At 51.8% G+C, this 20,774-nt stretch overlaps 4 protein-coding genes across 9 annotated transcripts in view; 3 read left to right on the top strand and 1 right to left on the bottom strand.

Moving 5' to 3' along the window:
* Nucleotides 1–4: 4 nt before the first annotated feature.
* On the top strand, nucleotides 5–6,240 carry Jph4 (junctophilin 4; the record flags this gene model as incomplete). The annotated part of the gene is made up of 4 exons (XM_010637871.3): nucleotides 5–141; nucleotides 2,871–2,989; nucleotides 3,299–3,831; nucleotides 4,730–6,240. Coding segments are annotated over 4 exons (873 nt in total), but the record flags the coding sequence as incomplete, so codon positions are not given.
* Nucleotides 6,241–6,320: 80 nt separating this feature from the next.
* Nucleotides 6,321–14,715, top strand: Ap1g2 (adaptor related protein complex 1 subunit gamma 2). Of its 5 annotated transcripts, XM_010637744.3 has the most exons (22): nucleotides 6,321–6,585; nucleotides 6,982–7,186; nucleotides 7,566–7,690; nucleotides 7,828–7,969; nucleotides 8,082–8,178; nucleotides 8,353–8,429; nucleotides 8,524–8,619; nucleotides 8,992–9,072; nucleotides 9,402–9,500; nucleotides 9,677–9,732; nucleotides 9,878–9,991; nucleotides 10,141–10,281; nucleotides 10,363–10,417; nucleotides 10,490–10,612; nucleotides 11,710–11,796; nucleotides 11,885–12,012; nucleotides 12,226–12,330; nucleotides 12,652–12,760; nucleotides 13,113–13,248; nucleotides 14,038–14,201; nucleotides 14,416–14,514; nucleotides 14,596–14,715. In XM_010637744.3, the coding sequence occupies exons 2-22, from the start codon at nucleotides 6,986–6,988 to the stop codon at nucleotides 14,695–14,697; spliced, it is 2,337 nt and encodes a 778-aa protein (XP_010636046.1). In that variant the 5' UTR covers nucleotides 6,321–6,585; nucleotides 6,982–6,985; the 3' UTR covers nucleotides 14,698–14,715. The 5 variants fall into 5 exon arrangements, with proteins under 5 accessions (XP_010636046.1, XP_010636048.1, XP_010636044.1 ...); XM_010637746.3 differs by lacking the exon at nucleotides 14,596–14,715 and having other exon boundaries at nucleotides 9,821–9,991; nucleotides 14,416–14,554; XM_010637742.3 differs by lacking the exons at nucleotides 14,038–14,201; nucleotides 14,416–14,514; nucleotides 14,596–14,715 and having other exon boundaries at nucleotides 13,113–13,778.
* On the bottom strand, nucleotides 14,680–18,200 carry Thtpa (thiamine triphosphatase). Its single transcript, XM_010637747.2, has 3 exons — nucleotides 17,840–18,200; nucleotides 16,907–17,458; nucleotides 14,680–15,699 (listed from the first exon to the last, which is right to left on the bottom strand). The coding sequence occupies exons 2-3, from the start codon at nucleotides 17,451–17,453 to the stop codon at nucleotides 15,581–15,583; spliced, it is 666 nt and encodes a 221-aa protein (XP_010636049.1). The 5' UTR covers nucleotides 17,454–17,458; nucleotides 17,840–18,200; the 3' UTR covers nucleotides 14,680–15,580.
* Nucleotides 18,201–20,472: 2,272 nt separating this feature from the next.
* Nucleotides 20,473–20,774, top strand: part of Zfhx2 (zinc finger homeobox 2) — a 29,540-nt gene continuing 29,238 nt past the window's right edge. For both annotated transcript variants that reach the window (XM_010637754.2, XM_010637750.1), the window contains exon 1: nucleotides 20,473–20,734. The gene's annotated coding sequence lies outside the window, so the exon portion shown is untranslated. The remainder of the gene's footprint in view (nucleotides 20,735–20,774) is intronic.

Raw genomic sequence — 20,774 nt, 5'->3', positions numbered from 1 at the left:
GGTGCACGGGGGCCGTGTTCGCAGCCTCCTGCCTCTGGCTCTGAGGCGCGGCAAAGTCAAGGAGAAGGTGGACAGAGCCGTCGAGGGTGCCCGTCGAGCCGTGAGTGCTGCCCGCCAGCGCCAGGAGATTGCTGCTGCCAGGTGGGCTAGGAGGAGAGGGTGCCGTAGATACAGGGGAAGGAGAGGGAGGGGTGCCTAAGAGGAGATCAAAACCCAAGGCATAGGACCTGGTGGGGAAGAGCAGGCCCAAAGCCAGGCAGTTGTAGCCCCAGGACTTGGGCTGTTTATATCTGAGGCTACAGGTGGATGTGGGTGTAACTGTGGGTGGCTGGGTATTTGCAGGAAGTGGTGTAAGACTGTCTCCGTGTCTTTTGTGTGGAGATGTGTGTCTATTGAATCCATCGTTGTGTGTGGGAGTAGCAATGAGCCTTCTTTGTCCCTGCTCAGAAACCTCTTGAAACTGACAGAGGTCCCTGGTCTTCCTCTTGTGGCCCATCCAGCCTCTGGCCTCAGGCCGGAAGCAGAACCGGGAGTGGTCCCTTCCTAACTGTGCCCCAGCCTGGCATCATTTCAGCCTTGGACCTTGGGGAGGTTTAATTTATGCAGCCTGTCTACCCTCCTGAAAAAACTAGTCTCCCCCCATCTTTGCTTCCCTGACTCTTTGACCCAAATGGTAAGGGCAATGGTAAGGGAGAGGAGATTTAACCTATAAATGAAAATTTCTTTCTGTAAATCAGATTACATTTCCATGGATCAGGAACTCTGCTATCTAAAGCAGAGCTTCCAAATAATAATATAATGTAAGCCAAATATGTCCTTATAAATCTTTTATTGGCCACATTAAAAATAAAAAGAAATGGATGAAAATATTTTAATAAGACATTTGTATTAAACCAGTATACCCAAAATATATTTCAGTTCATAATCAATATAGTTACTGAGATCATACATTTCTTTGGACAACATCTTTGAAATCTAGTGTGTAATATATACTTACAACCCATCATTTTCATTCAGACTAGTCATATTCCAAGTGCTTAATAGCCACCTATGGCTTATGACTCCTGAATTAGATACCACAGATATAAAGAAAACCAAAATTTCATTAATAATTGGATTTCCAGGCCCCTGATATATAAAGCTCACACATCTAAGTGTTTATATATTAAATTTTTTAAAAAGAGATAAGAGCATAGTTAAGAGATCTTATTAACATCTGAGACTGTTTGAGAGAGCTAGAGATCAGGATATGTCCACATATAATTCAGTAAATTTGTATAATGGGTGACAGGGTGCGTGTGTGTGTGTGTGTGTGTGTGTGTGTGTGTGTGCGTGTTTATGCCTGAGTATAAACATGTCAAATCCAGAGTAATGCCTGTGCCAGAGAATATACATCTGTAGATATATCTGAATGTCTGGCTGTTAGGATCCAAGGCTTTAAGCCAAGAAAGAAGGAGGGCAGAGCAATAGGGAACATTTTGGGCTAGATAAAGTGGAGGCATGTGCAGAAAAAAACTGATCTCACTAACTAGAGGATCAGGCTGTGGGAAGAGGCTGGTTGGACTCCCCAGCAACAGGCCTAGCAACTCTGATTGGCTGCTGGGTGCCATGGAAACAGCACAGCCTCAGCAGCAGGTGCCTCTGCCAGGTAGCCTGAGCTTGGCCTTGATGCCTGAGCATAGATTAAGTCTACTTTGTCCATATCCTCCAGACAAAAATACAGGCCCTCATCATGTCATGGTTGTCAAGAGAATTCAATGAAACCCAAGACTGTGATTTTATACCCTGCCCCAGACCCCAAGATCAGCTCAGTTTCAGGACAGGGTTAGTCATAGGCAGTCCAAACACCTTAAGATAGAAAAGAACAGGATTATTTGAAGTCTTCCCATAAATAGGAGTTGAACCTAAGACTAACAACAGAGAAGGAAAGGGAAGAAAAACTTGAGGAAGCATCTTACATCAGGAAAACTGAGAAACAACAATGGAGCAAGGATTGATAATGCTTGGAGTGACCTGTACCCAGGGAGCAGGACAAGATGGAACAGGGTGTGGAAGGGAGACTGAGAGCTTAACCAGAAAGTATAATTGCAATCTTGAGAAAATATTGGCAGAGAGAAGAGGATGTGGTTGTAGCATGAAGGAGAGAGCTACCCTTATTCCAGTTCTCAGGCTCAGAAAAGCATGAGGCAAGGCAGGAGAACAGTGGCAGAGACAGAGTGGGAGAACAGTGTGATAACAGAAGCGGCCAAAGAAAAGCAAAATGGGACATTCTCATGCCAGGAAAACTGCCCTGGAAAAGGTAGAATTAAATAATAAGGAAGGCTAGCAGTGGCAAGCGGGGGCAGGAACAAGGCGCAGGGGAGAGATGGAACTGTAAGGGAGGCAAGATCATGGTAGAGGACAGTGCCCTGGACACCACAGGGAGGCATGTGACCCCAGTAGGTATGAGGGATTGGCAACAACAGGGCAAAGAGGGCAATCAGCAGAGCTTGTCAGAGTCAAGCTGAACTGTAGAGGATATGCTGGGGGAAAACTCAGTTGTCACTGGGCAGGGAACAGGACAGTTATGGAATAACAGAGTATGGAGAGGGCCTGGCCCCTGCCACTGGAAGAAGGAACTGTTACTACAGGACACAAGGGTAGAGGGTATGAGAGGAGCATGAGGGTGTGATGACAGCAAACAGCCCATCCGGGAGAAGAAATGAAAGTGAGCTTCGCTGGCCTGCCCAGGAAGGGGTGAGGCTCCAGCAGTGAACTCAGATAAGCCCAGGAGGATGTGATATGGTAGGGACATGGATGAGGGGCTGCAGTGTCTGAGCAGTTGAAGCGGCAGGAGGTCCACTAAGTCCCTATCCCCTGGAACCTAACAGGGCAGCCGACGCCCTCCTAAAGGCAGTGGCAGCCAGCAGCATCGCTGAGAAGGCTGTGGAGGCAGCACGGATGGCCAAACTGATCGCCGAGGACCTACAGCCCATGCTGGAGGCTCCAGGTGAGGTGTGAGCAGCCTGGGGAATGGACGAGCCCCTGGAGGGCCAGAGGCTCGGGTGACTGAAAAGGGGATGACAAGCACCACAGGAAATCTGGGGATAGGAAAAACCAAGGTACAGGGTCCAAGATGATAGAGGATGGGGGTCAAACCCAATTGTCTGAGGAGCGGGACTGAGAATTATGAAGCAGGATAATGGGGTTTCAGGTCTGGTGTAGAGAAGCTAGGAACCCGGGGAAGTGCCTTGGGAGCTGCAAGCTCTCTGGCCAGCGGCCAGGCAAGCCCCACTGATGCTCAGCTGTCCCTGCCCAGGCCACAGACCCAGGCAGGACTCAGAAGGTTCCGACACAGAGCCCTTGGATGAGGACAGCCCTGGGGTGTACGAGAATGGACTGACCCCCTCAGAGGGCTCCCCCGAACTGCCCAGCAGTCCTGCCTCCTCCCGCCAACCCTGGCGACCCCCTGCCTGCCGGAACCCACTGCCGCCTGGAGGGGACTGGGGCCCCTTCTCCAGCCCCAAAGCTTGGCCTGAGGAGTGGGGGGGCCCCGGTGAGCAGTCAGAGGAACTAGCTGGCTATGAGGCTGAGGACGAGGCTGGGATGCAGGGACCAGGGCCCAGAGATGGTTCCTCACTCCTTGGAGGCTGCAGCGACAGTTCGGGAAGTCTTCGAGAGGAGGAGGGGGAAGACGAAGAGCCCTTGCCCCGGCTGAGGGCTTCAGGGGGCTCAGAGCCTGAGCCTGTGGCCACGCCGGTCCTGAGGGGCGTGTCCCCAAGGGGTCTGGATGCTGGGTGCCTGATGGAAGAGTCCGAGGAGCCTGCTGCAACAGAGAGGCCTGCCCAGCCGGTGAGACATCCCCTGTCCCCACTTTCAAAGCCCGGCCTCCCACCCTTTCCAGACCTCTGTCTGATCCCCAAGGGGCTTGATTTCAACTAGGCTCCCTCTCTGCTGACTTGTCTTGGACCGTATCCCACTTCCAAAAAAAAAAAAAAAAAATAGACAATTTGAAAGGAACCTTAGAGACCTGCAAGTCCAGCTCCCTCATTTGACAGATGGGGGAACTGAGGCCCACAACAGTTAAAGTAACTTCCCCACAGTTACAAACTAATAATTAATGATAGAACCAGAACATATTTTCCTGTTCTCCTTCCATATCATTTCCAGCTCCCAGTTTCCTACTCCACCTCCACCCCCACCTCCGCACTTTCTCTCTTTGGTGCCCAGAAATAAAAAAGGAAAAAATTGTTCCCTCCCTACCCTCACTCTCCCTCCCTCTCCTGGGAAGAAGGAAAATAGGAAAAAAGGCAGAAGACCAGAAGAGGCGGAGTTTACTCAAAACCCTCTGCTCTGATTGGATTCCAGACCATCTCCTGTTTCCTAGCAACCACATCCTCACCCCCTTCATCCCTCTGCCTTACTGCAGTACTGGCTGCTGCTGCCAGAGTCTTCTACTAAGGCCAGGCACCTTCTGCCTGGGCCCCAGGATATGCTGGTGGGAGGGGAGGGGAGGGAGGAGGGAGCAAAGGCTGGCCCCGTCTTGAGAGTTTCAGAGCAAAGGTGGAGCTCCACCCAGGAGAAGGAGTTGTTTCGCAACACAAAACAAAGGTTGGAGATTCATCTCATCTCTGCAGGGAGGTGTCTGGGACCCTTCAGCTTTGCCACTGAAGCCAGGGAGTGAAGGCAGGACCTAGCACTGGATTCGGGCTTCAGGGACTGAGGCTGCTTTCCCCCTCTGTCTCTCTAGGGAGCTGCCAACCCGCTGGTGGTGGGAGCTGTGGCCCTCCTCGACCTCAGCCTGGCATTCCTGTTCTCCCAGCTCCTCACCTGAGGCTACTTCCTGGCCTAGTTCTGGCTTTGGTTGCCTGCCTCTTCACCCCTTTGACCTGCCTTTTTTCTCTTTTCCTCCTCCTGGTTGTTTTTTCTCCTATCTTTTCTTTCTCTTCTGTCCCCCTTTGTTTTTGTCTCTTGCTTTTGCCTTCCTTCTCTTCTTTCAGATTCTCTCATTTATCCCAGACCTGTCTCTTTCTCCCCCACCCTCTTCTTCTCTAGATTGTTTACATATGAAGGGCTTTTCTCTCTCAGATGCTCTCGTTTCTGAGACACACAAATCTAAGTCAGACCATTGCCCCATGCCCTCCCGCCTTTTCTTTAAACCTAAACTTCTCGAGGGTGGGGATTTAGTGTCCTGAGGAGTCTTCTGGAAGCTGAACGGAGAGGAGAATAACAGAGACAGAGTGACTGAATGCTGGACAAGCTGCTGGCAGAGCCCCTGTGGCTTCCTGGCCCAAATGAAAAGGCTGGAGGACATGTGGCCTCCACCTCTCACCCTGGAGAAGATTACCTCACCTCCCAGCACCCAGCTAGGTTCTTGCCTAACTTGATCCTTCCTGGAGGAAGCTAAAAGAACAATGGAACAACGTCCTAGAATCTCCCTCTTCCTTTCCCCTAGTCAGCCAGCCCCTCTTCCAACCATGTTTACACCATGCCAAGAGCAACGTGTAAAGGAACAAAAAATATCCAATGCAGTCAGGCCCACCCTCAGGCTTTGCCACTGATCTCTCTGCCCTTCTGTGGCCCTTAAAATTTTATTCGGTTGGTCTGGACTCACTTGTGGCCTTTGATTAAATTCCTACAGGGGCCTGAAGAAGACACTTCTACTCCAGAGGGTTAGAGGCATTTGAGCCAGGACTCTGCTCCCCAACTCTGGCATTTGTAGTGGGGAGGCCTTTCTGAGAGGATAGAACCAGGCAAGCTAACAGGAGCTCACCGAGCAGCAGAAGTGACAAGTCTGGTAGTCTCCAAAGGGTTCTGTCCCTTCCCCCATCACTTCAGAATCTTGTGGAATGGGATCAAAGAAAGCCCCTATCTCCCACACTCCCCAGGAAGGGTAAAGGTGGAAGTCAGACCTAGGGTGAGAGGTGGTTGGAGAGCCCTGTGGGAGGTTGCTGGCTGATCCTTGGTAGTAGCTTTTCCCCTGGAGGCAGGAAGCCCTAGAAAGGGGATTGTAGGGCCCCCAGGGGATCTTTTCTCCCTCCCTTGCATGTGGCAGAACCGAACTGCCTGCCAACCCCCTCCCTCAAGGAATGGCCTTGCCCGGGAATGCCCACCACACACACCCTCTTTTTTTCTAGTCAAACTGTTCACTCCTGGCCTGCCTCCCTCCTTCCTCCCCTTTCAACCTTTACTTCTGATTTCTATTTCATGGAATTTGGGATTGAAGTTATACAACAGTGCCGCCAACACCAAGTCTTGCAGGAAAAAAAAAAAATACAAAGAAATTTAACAAAAAAATATATTAATAAAAAAGTTGAAAAAAGGGGGGACTGTCATCTCCTTTGGGGTGCAGTGTCGTCCAACCCAAGCTCTCTGAGGCTTTGATGACCATGAGAATGTAAAAAGCAGATTCATCTTAACGGCTCCGCGCCCCTACACCGTACCACAGCTCCACACCCTAAAGCGGCCCGAGGTCGGCAGGCTCACTAGGGCGGGTCCCGTGGTGGAGGCGGGGAGAGGGAAGGACCAGATCAAGCGCCAGCGCCTACTGGGCCCTGCACCAGGAAGCGCTGGAGGTTAGAGAAGCACAATTCAAACAGGAGACAGGTGAGACTCGGCATTCTGGGGCGGGAAAACCGAAGCAGCCAGAGGTGGGAATGGTGGAAAGGAATCTCGCGAAAGCAACAGCGCAGGGCCCTGGAAGCGAAGAGAAGGCTGAGCTCCTGATGCGATTCCAGGTGGGGGAAGGAGGGGGTAGTAGGCGGGGCTGGGCCTCCCGCTCCGAAGGAACAGGCGTGGAGTGGGGACGCATGCGTATTGGGATCCCTTTGGGAGGTGGGATTTGGAGACCGGGGGTGGGGGGCAAAGGTAAATGTCGGCTCAATTACAGGGTATCTGTGGCCCCCGGGCCCTTACGATCTTGGCACGGGGCAAGACTGAGCACCGGCCAGAAAATGTTAAAGCCCTGTCCACTCCTGGGCTCTGCCCACCCCCACCCCCCAGAACGATGGTGTCTTCGCTGAAGCTTCACGACCTCATCGAGGAGATTCGCGGGGCCAAGACTCAGGCCCAGGAACGGGAGGTGATCCAAAAGGAGTGCGCCCATATCCGGGCGTCCTTCCGTGATGGGGACCCCTTGCAGAGGCACCGCCAGCTGGCCAAACTGCTCTACGTCCACATGTTGGGCTACCCCGCCCACTTTGGACAGGTAATGGCCAGGGATGCCCTCTGCCGGCGTTTGAGGAGGAAGTCCAACATGGCAGGGTTGTGGACCCGCTCACGTATTTGTGCCCCATTTTTTCATTTTCTGTTTCCTGAGCCCTCACACCACGCACTGAAAATCCTCTTTCCCCACGGCGATCCCCACCCTGTGTCAGCCGGCCTAAACCCTCCATTCTCTGCTTCTCCTTTCCCCTCCCATCCTCCTCTGTGCCGGGTCCTTGAAACTGCCCACCATCCTGGATCTCTTCAGCCTCTCCTCCAGCTGAAGAGGAGCAGTGACACATGACGCCCACATGTGGTGTTACAGAAGGCAGAGCAGAGCTGTGTCTTCACCCTGTCTTCCTGGTCTGCCCCCTTCTCTGCAGATGGAGTGCCTGAAACTAATCGCCTCCCCCCGATTCATAGACAAGAGGGTGGGCTACCTGGGAGCTATGCTTCTGTTGGATGAGAGGCATGATGCCCACCTGCTCATTACCAACAGCATCAAGAAGTGAGAGGGCTCTGAGGGCACTGGAAATCAGGGAAATGGGAGAGTGGGAAACAGAAATCCCAAAGGGCTGCCTGCTGTACTAGTGAGATGGACTGGTTTTCTCAGAGGTTTGACTGAACAACCTCCCAACCCTGCAGTGACCTGAGCCAGGGGATTCAGCCAGTTCAAGGCTTGGCTCTGTGCACTCTGGGCACCATGGGCTCTGCTGAGATGTGCCGGGACCTGGCCACAGAGGTGGAGAAGCTGCTCCTGCAGCCAGGCTCCTATGTACGCAAAAAGGTGAGATGCAGAACTGGCCCCTCCAGAAACTCTCCCTGGTCTGCCATGCAGAAGGGAGGCGGGGGGCATCCTGGTGGTGCCCTGCCCTGTCTGAGGCCCCTGACCTCTGCAGGCTATTCTGACTGCAGTGCACATGGTCCGGAAAGTCCCTGAGCTCTCTGATATCTTCCTTCCACCTTGTGCCAAACTGCTTCGAGAGCACCACCATGGTAAGGCCACTGGGCTCCCCATTCTCTGCTTCAGGCCTGGCTATAGACAGAAGTAAAAAGCAGGACAGGAGCACCAGTTCTTAGGACAAAGGGTCGCATACACACATCAATGTGCATGTGCGGCAGACCCTCCTGTGCCCTGGCCCACCATTCGCTTCCCCTCCCTGACCCCAGGCATCCTGCTGGGCACCATCACCCTGATCATGGAGCTCTGTGAAAGAAGCCCTGCTGCCCTCAGGCACTTTCGAAAGGTGGGCTGGTGAAAGAGGGTCAGTGGTGGAGGAATGGGGCATGCGTTGAAAGGATGAAGAGAAAAGCCCAGACAAAGCTGTGCCCTCCCTCCAGGTGGTACCCAAACTGGTGCACATCCTCCGAACTCTGGTGACAACGGGGTACTCCACAGAGCACAGCATATCTGGAGTCAGTGACCCTTTTCTGCAGGTGGGGTAACCTCCCCCTGTTGTGTCCCTGGAAGAGAGAAGGCTTAGCAATAAGATCATGGCTAGTGGTCACCTAGAGGACACTTTGGCTCAGTGTCCTGGGCAGGAGGGTGGCAAGCTCAGGATTGTCCTGGTCATCCCAGGACCAGTTAGAGGAGAGGGGATGCTTGAAGTTCAGGAAATCGAGATTATAAAAATAAGTTTGTTCTAATCTCCCCTGATCTCACACACAAAGGACCTGTGGCAATGAGGGAGGGGGTGGGAGGCTCTAAAAGACTAGCCGAATCCCTCACAGTACTATCTTCAATGCTGGATTTTTCTCCTCTGGCCCACAACTCCCATTAACTCCTATTACCCATTAACCCGACCTTAGGTCCAGATACTTCGTCTGCTTCGGATCCTGGGCCGGAACCACGAGGAAAGTAGCGAGACCATGAATGACTTGCTGGCCCAGGTGGGGCTTGAAGGGGATCACTGCTTAGGTCCCCTATGCAGGGAAGCTGGGACCCACCAGCCCAGGGTATCCCTCACATGAACCCTTACCATGCAGCAGCCGCATCAGCACCCTCCATCTTCTCTACCCAGTGAAATCCATGCAGGAGGGACACAAGGCTGTTACCGTGCTATTGCCCCTCATCCAGGATGGCCTTGGCACATAATAGGGTTTGGGGAACTTTGTTGGATGGTTGGAATGAACAGAAAAAATGAAACACAGGGCAGAAGCACCAGCATCCTGGGATGGAGAATAAGCCCTGTGTACATGCATCTCCCCCACCCACCTAGGTGGCCACCAACACAGACACCAGCCGGAACGCTGGCAGTGCAGTCCTGTTCGAGACAGTGCTCACCATCATGGACATCTGCTCTGCAGCTGGCCTACGGGTATTGTCCCATATACTCCTCCACTAGGCCCTGCCTGCCACCCGCCTCAGCCAGGCACACACAGGCCCTATTCACTAGGTTCTCCCCTGCACTTGTCACACTATGCCATGTGGTCCCTACTCCTGAGTGAATAAGTTGTGTCTTCTGTGACTGTCCCAGCCCTCTGTCTCCCATAGGTTCTAGCTGTCAACATTCTCGGCCGCTTCCTGCTTAACAGTGATAAGAACATCAGGTAAGAGTCCTTGATTCTTGCTAAGCTGGCCTTCTGCACTCCTCCCTCCAGAACCTCCCAATCCACCTACCTCTCGCTTTATACCCAGGGCAGATCGTCAGGGCTGTTGGCCACGGCACAACAGAGTCTTTTCCACCCTGGGCAGGTACGTGGCCCTGACGTCGTTGCTGAGGCTGGTACAGTCTGATCACAGTGCTGTGCAGCGACATCGGCCCACTGTGGTGGAATGTCTGCAGGAAAGTGATGCCTCCCTCAGCCGGTAAGCAGAGACAGAGGGGACAAGAGGACAGAGGACCCAGTGTCTGGTGGCCAAGACCCAAACCAGCTCAGAGCAGCAAGAATGAGAAGACTAAGGGGACAGGTGCTTGGGGTGCAGCAGGGTGACCTGAGATACCTTTCTCTTCCCAGGCAGGCCTTGGAGCTGAGCCTGGCTCTGGTGAACAACTCCAATGTGCGAGCCATGACACAGGAGCTGCAGGCCTTTCTTGAGTCCTGCCCCCCAGATCTGCGGTCTGACTGTGCTTCAGGCATCCTGCTGGCTGCAGAGAGGTGAGGTGACAGATGCCAGGAGGCAAAGAGGGCGCAGCCTGGGAAGGGATAGTGCCAGGACTGATGAGCTATGTCCCCTAGGTTCGCTCCAACCAGGCGGTGGCATATAGACACCATCCTGCATGTGCTGACAACGGTGAGATGGGCTAGTTAGAGCTGGGCGGTGTGTGCAGAGCTCACCAGTGACAGGCTCTCCTCCCTGCACCAGGCAGGTACCTATGTGCGGGATGACGCCGTGGCCAACCTGACCCAGCTGATTGGAAGTGCACAGGAGCTACATGCTTACTCTGTGCGCCGCCTCTACCAGGCACTGGTGGAGGACATCTCTCAGGTACCATCCCTACGGGACAAGGTCGAAGGCTGCCTAACAACAACTCCCTGGCCCCTCCTGGGCCTCTTTCCTACACTGAATTCTGAACTCTTCTTCCCTGGGGGGTCTCAGATGTCTACTTATTGCAGGAGATACTTCAGGACAGAGCTGGCCACCAGGCAGGGTAGAGTGTGAGGATCCTAAGTTCAATCCCATCCTGGGCTGTTGAGTGACTTTAGTGACACCTTGTCACAAAATGAAAATGCTGAGGATGCAGCTCAGTGTGAAGGCCCTGGGTAAAAAAGAGCCTGCCTTTTAATTAGAATACCAGGGCTCCTGTCCTGGCTTTGCTAACTGGCTATCTGAACCCACAATTAATTTAACCTCCTTTAGGCCCCATGTGCTCAGTTTTCTATCCTGCCCACCTCCGAGAGCTGCCTAGAAAATCAAATGAGATAGCTGGGGATTTGGCTCACTAGTACAGCTGCCTGCCTCGCACATGCCAAGGTCCTGAGTTCAATCCCTGGTACCAAAAAGTCGTGGGGGGGATAGCTCAGTGGTGCCGCCTGCCTGCCTTGTAAGTGCAAGGTCCCAAGTTCAATCCCCAGTACCACAAAGAAAAAAAAGAAAATCAAACGAGCTAAAAGATTGTGCATGTACTTATTTTATTGCTACCACAAATGCTGATTGAATTAACAGGTACTAGCCAATATCTATAGCCCACCCCGCCATTTTTTTGTAAGTCTCTCACTAAATAGCTTAGACTGGCCTCGAACTCACAGATCTCCTGCCTCGACCTCCTGAGTGCTGTTATTGCAGGCATGCACCACCACACGTGGATATATAGCCTTTTTCCATTTTAAGTAGGGTGGGCAGAAACCACACACCTTCCTAAGAGCCAGGACCCACTGGAGACTCCATCATGTAATTAGGCCATGTAGTTCTCAAGATTGGCCACCAGAGGGCAGCAGGAGCTCAGGAACTGGACAGAGCTTGCCAACCAACTTTCCTTTTGGTGCCCGGCCAATCCCCGATTTGTGCATTACCTAAGGAATGTTTCAGTCTAGAAGAGAGGAGAGGACCACAGACACTCGCCTATCAGTGTTTCTCCCACACAGCAACCACTGGTGCAAGTGGCCGCCTGGTGCATAGGGGAGTATGGGGACTTCCTGCTGGAGAACTGTGAGGAAACTGAACCCCTTCAGGTGAGACCTACATGGTAGGTGCACTGAGGAGGGACTCAGGATGGAAGCAGGACCCAGCGTCACCACCTGCATCCATCCACACCTAAAGGTAGAAGAGGAGGAGGTACTGGCGCTACTGGAAAAGGTGCTACAGTCCCCTATGTCCCTGCCAGCCACCCGTGGATATGCCCTCACAGCCCTCATGAAGCTCAGCACCCGGCTCCCGGGAGACACCAAGTAAGAAGGGTTTCTAGTCCATTCAATGCGTTTCCTACACTGTGCTCCCCAGTTTGAGTTCTCCAGGCACACATACGTCTACTCCTCCCAGCCTTTGAGCCATATATCCCGGGTGTCTCCTTATTCTGTGGGGCCTCCCTGTTCCCTGCACATCCTGGAGTGCAAGGATAGGACAAACTGCCACTGCTATTCACACGCCACCCTGCGGGTCAGCCGCATCCGCCAGGTGGTGTCCATCTACGGGAGCTGTCTGGACGTGGAGTTGCAGCAGCGGGCTGTGGAGTATAATGTGCTCTTCCAGAAGTATGACCACATGAGGTGCGCCCAGCAGTCTGCTGCCATGTAGGACCCAAACCCCTACCCTGTCCCAAATGCCTTCCAGGTCCAAGGGTCTCAACCTACCTGGTATCCTTCCTCTTTCAATTAGAGCCTCCCACCAACAGACATTGAAGCTCAACTGATTCCCAAGCCTCCTTGCTGATCTGAAAGACTGGCAACATTGTGCCATCTTAGGAAATCACAGGGCACTTCTGACCCCCGTGTGCCCAGGGCTCACCTTGTTCCTAGCCCTCCTGTCAGATGCATCTTGTGAGAGGTGCAGAGCCCACACAAAAGAACAGGTACATTCCGTCGTTTCAGGGCCGCCATCCTTGAAAAGATGCCTCTTGTGGAGCATGGTGGCTCTCGGGCTGATGAAGAAGCCAAAGAAAGCAGAGAAGACACAGCCCCTGTCCCCACAGAGCCCCAGGTGAGGAGGCTGGAGGCCCTAGAGCAATGGTGGCAAAACTATAGCACGCATGTTTGTTTTTTCTTTTAAGACAAAAGATGATGACATACGAGTTGTTTTTCCTAAACTAAAACCTCAGTGGCCAGGGATTTAGCTCTGCTGCCTGCCTTGCAAGTGCAAGGACCAGAGTTCAATCCCCAGTACCTAAAAAACCCCTCAGTATTCAGGTTTAATTGCAGTACTTCACAATAAATAACTGGGCTTTGGGTTGCGGTTTGGGCATTTGTCTCTAAAAGGTTCACCATTACTACCCTAGAGCAAGGACTTGGTTGGGCTTCCATGCCCAGCCCAGATCCTTTGTCCTTCCTCCCAGACATCAAAGCTCTTGGATCTGCTAGATCTCCTGCACGAAGCTCCTGGGGACACCCAGCAGCCACCCTCTCTGACTCCCTCCCCAGAGGGTGCCCTAGTACGCTTCCTTGATCTTCCCTGTGCACCTCCACCCCCAGGTAAACCTCAGCAAAGGGGAGAGAGAGGTCTTACGAGATGGGTAGAAATGTGCTTTCTCCTTTGGAACCACAGACTGCAGCTCATGTATCCCCCTCCTGTGTGCCCCCCAATCCAGATCACCCTATCTTATAGGTTAAAGGGTTCATTTGATCATGCCAATCCCCTTTGGCCACTCTTCAGTGTCTTCCTTTGTTCAGACTTCTTCCCCGTGCCACAGGGCCCTGCTACCTCCCCAACCCGTTTCATACTACTTTCCCCGTGCCCACTTCCTCAGTTCCTCAAACCCTCCCACCTCAAGCTCTTGGCATTTCTTGTTTTGTCTCTGTTAAATGTCAGTTGCCCTCCCCTGCTGTTCCTATTTAAGCTAGTTCTTCCTAGTTATCTCACTCATAGTACCCATTACCACCCTGATTGTCTTGTTTCGGTTTTGCTTATACTCCACGCCCCCGACTAGGCTGTCAGCTCCAACTTTTTTTTTTTTCAATTGCTATTTCATTGCTGAGGATTGAACTTAGGGCCTCATGAATGCTAAGGAAATCCTCCTGCACTGAACTATATCCCAGGTCTTTTTAAAATTTTATTTTTATTCTGAAAATTTGAGACAGGGTCTTAAATTGCCCAAGCTGGCCTTGAACTTGTGATCCGCCCACCTCAATTTCTCTGCTTTCTGCTTGGTCACAAGTGTCTCAGGCAGTGCAGGGTGAAGAGGTGCTCACTGTGCTACTGTTGAAAGTGAGTGAACATGTTATGCCCAGCTTGCACACTGAGTGCCTCTCTCCCTACTCCAGCTCCGATCCCCAATCTCAAAGTGTTTGAACGTGAGGGAGTACAGCTGCATCTGTCTTTTACTCGACCCCCTGGAACCCCTGCTTTGCTCTTAATCACTGTCACCACCACCAACTCCTCAGAGGATGAAGTCACTCACTTCATCTGCCAGGCAGCTGTGCCCAAGGTTTGTACAGCTCAGGGTACAGAGACAGCCTAAGCATCCAGGAGAAAGGCCATGAAGCTGAAGAGGTGGGTGGGAGACAAAAGGAGATGGAAGGGAACAGCATACAGGACAGGCATCTAGGAAGTGTGGGAAGAGGGTTTGGAGCCCCTCTGTGCGAAGAGGTTGCCTGAGCCGAGTCAGCCGCCTGTGTTCTGCACAAACCTCCCATGTTCAGAGCATCCAGCTGCAGGTCGAGGCCCCCAGTGGAAACACAGTTCCAGCTCGGGGTGGCCCACCCATCACTCAGCTCTTCAGAATCTTCAATCCTAACAAGGTAAGTTCCAGTACTTGTGGATAAGACCCAGGCATGGGAGACACCATGGGCACTAACCCCCATCTCTGCTCCTATTCCTAGGCCCCTTTGCGGCTAAAGCTGCGCCTCTCCTATAACCACTCTGGCCAGTCGGTGCAGGAGACCTTTGAGGTGAACAACTTGCCTGTGAAGACATGGCAGTAACTATCTCCGCTTACCCAAATCCTCCCATGTCCCAAAGTGCCTGGCCCCAGTAGCTGGGATCCTTCTTCTGAGGGCCACCACCAGGTGGCACTCTGGCTCTGTCTGTCACTACAAAACGTTGAGGGCCGTACCCTCCCCCACAAATATTGAAAGCCCAATAAAGCCCAAGAGAGGTGGAAAACCATATTTGGGTATGTCTGAGATAGAAAATATGTATGAACGACAAGGGAAGAACCTCCTCACACATGAATCTTTCCTGGAACCTTGGGAACCTCTCTCAACAATGAGGATTCTCTACCTCTTTTTAGGTCTGGAAGCACACTTGTCCCTTACCTGCCACAAGAGGCACTCTACTCTCTGGGCCAGTGCTGGGCACAGTGACAAAAATCAAAGCAGAATTTCTGGATTTCTAATAGGAGTTCCCAACCCTTTCCCTACCCTGCTGCTATTCCCCACACCCCTAGGCAGGGAAATCCCTGCTGCCTCCCCTCATCTCTAACTCAGCTGTAAGGCAGTTTCAGAGCCGCTGGCAGAATCAATGGCATCGACCAAGGGAGGGGGGGTGGCAAGGGATTTTCCTGTGCTTAACTACTGATCATGGCTAAGTGGAAATCCTATAAACACGAGCGGAAATCAATGGAGGCTGCTTAGCGGCCAGGGGAGAGGGGCGGCCCATAGATTGCATCTGACGGATGAGGAAGAGGCAACCAGGGAGGGCTCTAGGAAGGGTAGCTGAGAACAGGGTGAAACAGGCAGAGCTAGAGAGAGGAGGCACTGTTAGAAGGAAAGAGGCACCACGAGCCTAGGTGTAGACCCCATCAAACCCAGAGTTCTCTTGCCCTTCTGGGAAGATATCCCCTAGCCCAAGTCACTGCCAGAATGTTTAGTCCCCTGTGGCCTCTCTCTGGAGCTCTGCTTGCAGTAGGCGCTGATAGTCCTGCGGCCTGAAGCGCTGTAGGTACACGATGAGCTTGGCAGGTGCCCTCTCCTGTGCTGGCACACCTATAGACAAAAGGACAATGAGCAAAGAAGTCGGCAAAGCTACCATACACATTTTAACTTTGCTTCCTGCCCACCCAGCAGGACCCCAAAACTGTTTGCAAGGCAGCACTAATATCCTGAATGCCTTCAACCAGCTTCTCATCCTCCCTCACTGGACTAAGAAAATGAGACCTAAAAGAACCACTTCAGGCAGGAGTGGCTGGGAAGCCACACATGAGCCTATCCTCCAGGAAGGAGAAATAAAGAGAAGCAGCACTCAGGCACCATGGAGATGGGGATCCCTCAACATTGACTCATTTGTTAATACCCCGTCCCCCAATCAAGATTAAAGCCCATCTAGGCAGGCCAAAGCTCATTAGCTTGGTAATGAAGCACACGCAAAGAAGTACACAGAGAGAGAAAAACCAAGGACTATGGGAAGAAGAAAGAAGCTATAGTGGTAGGGCAGGATTCACACAGAATTACTGTCGTGGCCAATGTCTACTGTCAGGGCCTCGCAGCACGCTGAACATGAGTGTGACTGCTGAGGAAACTCAGCATCCCAGGGGTGTCAGCTCTGTGGACGAGCTATCCGTAAGGGAGTTAAAAATGGGAAGAAAAAAATCTGCCCACACTTATCCTACTGTCTCATATAGATGCAACATTCTCATTGCCTTTTACTTAAAGGCAAAGGATAAATGAGAATAGAGGAAGTAGTACAAACAAAAGGATAGAAGAAGTTTGTGGGAGGGAAGGGTCAAAGCAGAGAACTGACAGTGAAATTGCAGACTTGGCTAGAGGTATGCCTACTTTCCCAATGACTGGAAAAATTAGAAATGCACTGAAAGAGTGAATCCAAATTAGCTGCTGTAAATGGGGAAACTGGATTTCATAGAACTACATAAGCAAGCTGGGCACGGTGCTGCACACCTATCATCCCAGCATTCGGGAGGCTGAGGCAGGAGGATCACCAGAAGTTAAGGCCAGCCTAGGCTACATAATGAATTCAAGGCCAGCCTGAACTACACAGGGAGACCCCGTCTGAAAACACAAAACAAATAAAATAACCAAATGTATAGGCAAATGGGGTCTTCCCAAAAAAAAAACTGCTAAACAATTCTTGTTACAGAAATAACCCTGAGAAGCTCAGTCACTCTTTGCCCCAGCGGGTACTTCCAGAAAAGGCAGATGGGGAGCAGGGAAAGCACAGAAGGCCTGTCTCCCTTACCAAGCATGTTGCTGAGGCTCTGGATCTTTTCTAGAGCAGAAGGTACTTCAGCTTCCTCACGTACTACGGCCTCTACTTCACCCACAGCATAGCCAAAGTCAGCTGTATCCAGGTCCACCCTGAGCAGTGGCTCGTCTTCATCAGATCCAGAGAACACCAGCTTCCAGGCACTCCGCTTAGTCACAAAGCTAGCTACTTCCTGCAGCCCCAGGGAACCCACCACAGCATCTATACCTCCATGTCCCAGTCCCTCAGCTCCCAGCACCTCACAGAGGCAGGCCACAATCGCAGGATCAGATGTGAGTTCCAAGTACTTAGTATGGGTTCCTGAGACACCCACTGCTCCAGGACATTTTAACTCCCACCCACTACCCTCTCGTTGTCGCAGCCAGTGGTCAGACCGCATAAGGTTCAGCTCAGGGGTGTCATAGTAGGTGTCTCGGAAGGTGATCTGGTGCTCCAGAGTGCCTCCCAACTCCTGCAGCCGTTCCTCCATGCCAGGCCCTGGAACAAACTTTCGCTCCACCTCTAGCAAGCCCTGGGCCATGCTACCTGCAACAAACATTTGCAACAGACATTCGCAGAGTGCCAAAGGGTACACAGCCGGCGGAGCACAGCTCAGCTGAGACCCAGCCCTGGATGAACTCGCGATGAACTTTTATTGCAGAGCTCTCTACCTCAGTGATAGAGGCCATCAGTGATAAAACTTTAAGCAAACTGGATCCTCTAGAAAACTGCTAAAAAACAATCCGTTACAGTTAAATCCTCTACACTATTCGTGATATTCTCAACCCACAGTGCTCCCTAGAAAGCAGGCCTTGTGACAAACGTCTTTCCAAAGCCCCCTCGCTACACCTTGCTACCCCAGAAGGCCAGTAGCTCACTTTCCCGAGTGCCCACCACAGCACCAGCCCTTGGAGACCCAGGTCTCACCTCAAAGCCCGAGGGTCTTCCTCTCGAGGGACCCAGAGATGGGGGAAGGGTGCCCACGCCACACTCGCGAGGAATGCCGGGAGCAGGCCCTGGCCCCGGACCTCAGTCCGGCTCTGTGCTTTCGGCCGGTCCCAGTGCCAGCGGCCATATTAGGCCCGTGGTAGTGCCGAGGGCTGGCTGGGGACAGAGAGGCCTGTTAGGTTATGGAAGACAGCGACTTCTGTAGTGGGCAGAAAAGTAAGACTGTACCCTCGCGCTCTGCTTCTCATCCCCTATCCCTCCTGGAGCTCAGGGTCAGCTGGGTCCCGGGGTGCAGGCTGAGCCCGGCACCCTGGAGTCCGATGCATGATGGGAGATGTAGTTCCAAAGGAGCCTAGCTGGCGCACCCCACCCGTCGCTATGGTGACAGGAAAGCTGCAATTAGTGCCAGCGGGACTCTACCTAAAGCTGATCTGGGATTGCAGCGTGGTTGGGTGAGCTGGGTGAAGGAGCTGAGGCCCCAGTCTCCAGCCTCTGCCAGCGAAGGAAGTGGGCTTAAAAAACAAGTCACTCACTTTGAGACCGTGCCCAGTAGATATCTATTATGGTGGCCCACTAAGTGCGAGATGGGGGGGTGGGCATGGGGATTTAGTCCACTTTAGCTACTCTGGAATTTTAGAGCAGATCTGATAATCCTAGTATGGATAGAAGTGGTTTGTTGTTGTTGTTGTTGTTGTTGTTGTCAGGTCCTTGAGCTTGTGAGGCAGGCACCAGAACCACTGAGCTAAATCCCCCGCCCCCTAGTATGAATATTGTGGTGCAAAAGACTTTGTCAGAGGAGGAAATGATATTTTGAATGGGAACCAAGGCGTAGTAGGATTTCAACAGATGCAGACAGGAACAGTGTAGGTAATGGCCCAGCAACTGTAGAACACCTGGCCAGTATGTTAAGTACAGATGAGTTTAGAAATCAGTTAGGGGCCAGGATGGAAAAGTCTTGAGGGTCGAGGATTTAGCTAAGTGGTGCTGCACCTGCCTTGCTAGTGTAAGGTCCTGAGTTCAATCCACAGGACAAAAAAAAAAAAAAAAAAAAAAAAAAAAAAACAAAAAAAAAAAAAAAAAAAAAAAAAAAAAAAAAGTCTTGAATGAGTGTCACCCTGAGAAGTTTGTCAGTGTCCAGTACTCCCTGAGTAGATTTTTTCAGGAATGACCCTCTGACTGCTTTCAGAGACCAAACAGAGAAAACTTCTTGTTGCCTCTGAGAACTATGATTATCTGTAAACTTTAACTTTGATCTTCTAGGTGACAATAATGTCAACTCCTAAGATTGCTTCTATGATGAGTGAGAAGTGCCAGGTTCTCCACATCTGACTCCTCCTCAGTATGTTTCTGGAAGCACTTGACCAGTAGAAAATACTGTGGGGAGATTACTTTATAGACATGACATCTTGAACTTAAGAAGTCTTGTATGTATCTGTCACCCACCTCATGCCAAGCACCACCTGGCAGTCAGTCCCTAACTTTTCTCAAGGCCTGCATTCCATCCATCCTTTGATTTTCGGTTTTGTTGACCAAGAAGAATGCCTAATGTTTTCCCTTTATATAAGGTCCGATCCAGTGGGGGCAGAAACAACAGCTTACTGAGATAGGAAGACTATACTCCAGAGACAGGCATACTTGGAAAGTCTCACTTCCCAGCTGTTTAGCCTGGGCTAGACTGTTTTGTCCTTGGTAAAATGAGGGCTGCCTCAGTTATGAGTGAGGATTCAGTAACAAATTGTCACATAGTAGAAACTCAAAATGTGCATTTTTTTTCTGTCTCCTGGCTTCCCCTGTGAACTTGGAGGAGAGGCCATTAGAGAAGTAGGCCTTCAGATGTACTATGGACTCTGGAGCTAGACCACTGAGGTGAGGTTTGAATACTGGCCCTGTTAGTTATTGGCCAGGCAACCTTGGGCTGATTGTTTGTGCCTTAGTTTCCTCAACTGTTAAGTATCTGCTTCATGAGAATCACATAATATATGTAAAAGTGCTTCGTAGTATCCCTAAACACTCAATAAATCTTAGAAATTATTATTGAAATATACAGAGTTTCTGAGCTGATAAACAGAAGAGCAGGAACCAGAACTTCCTCTCCCCCTATGGAAGTAGGAGACTCTGTGACCACGTGGAGAAGACAGAAGCTCTCCGAGACTGCTGTGCAAGAGAAGGTTCTAGTATCCAATCAGAAAGGAGGTGGAATAAATAAGGCAAGAAGGGAATGAAAAAGAGAAAGACCTCAGGCAGCTCTGGCAAACTGGTAGAAGCCAGAGCTTGTACAGCTGATCTTAAACCAAACAACAAAACATACGTATTGTTTCTGTAGACAGGACGAAGAGGAACAGGAAGAGTTTGAAGGGACCTGCCTTCTTCGCAGGCACCAGGTGGGCCTGCACCAGAGTCAGAGGCAGCAGGTGGCTTAGCATCTCAAGCCCTGGTCGCTGCCCGCCTAGGGTTCCAGCGTTAAGGAAGGTTTGCGGGCCAAGGGCGGAGGCGGGAAGACTACAACTCCCGGCATGCGCCGCGAGGGGCGGGCCGCTGCACCTGCTCAGTGGGGCCGCCCTGGGCGCCTGGGTATTGATTATTCCATTGTGTGGGACGCCTCGGCAGAATCAATGGAAACCCCCTCACGAAGCCGGGAAAACACTTCAGCCGCAGCCAAATAGCATTGATTATTTTCCTTCACTTCCCTCTCCGCCGTGAATTTATTTATTTATTTTTTCCATCTCCGTCTCCGACGCCCCGGAGGGAGGGAGGAGGGGGGGGGAAGGAATCAACACATCGGAGAAGTCCCTTCCAAGAGCCGCCCCCTCCCCTCCCCGCCTCGCGCTGCTCGGCGGCCGCGGTTCGACTCCCGTCCCTGCTTCCAGCTGAGGTGTAAGTGCATCGATTTCCGATGCTGCTGGGGTTTTTTTCC

The sequence above is a fragment of the Fukomys damarensis genome, unplaced genomic scaffold (assembly GCF_012274545.1).
Source record: "Fukomys damarensis isolate Sample0158 unplaced genomic scaffold, DMR_v1.0_HiC HiC_scaffold_17, whole genome shotgun sequence".
Classification (NCBI taxonomy): Eukaryota; Metazoa; Chordata; class Mammalia; order Rodentia; family Bathyergidae; genus Fukomys; species Fukomys damarensis.
The sequence above is the reverse complement of the archived record's forward strand: the minus strand, read 5'-3'. Positions and strand labels throughout refer to the sequence as shown.

Coding starts and splice junctions, on each gene's coding strand:
- Ap1g2 (XM_010637741.3), top strand. CDS start 6,986: ATGGTGTCTTCGCTGAAGCTTCACGACCTCATCGAGGAGATTCGCGGG. Junction 7,691..7,827: donor ATTACCAACAGCATCAAGAA/GTGAGAGGGCTC, acceptor CCAACCCTGCAG/TGACCTGAGCCAGGGGATTC. Junction 8,179..8,352: donor GCTTCGAGAGCACCACCATG/GTAAGGCCACTG, acceptor CCCTGACCCCAG/GCATCCTGCTGGGCACCATC.
- Thtpa (XM_010637747.2), bottom strand. CDS start 17,453: ATGGCCCAGGGCTTGCTAGAGGTGGAGCGAAAGTTTGTTCCAGGGCCT. Junction 15,700..16,906: donor GAGCCTCAGCAACATGCTTG/GTAAGGGAGACA, acceptor TTTTGTCTATAG/GTGTGCCAGCACAGGAGAGG.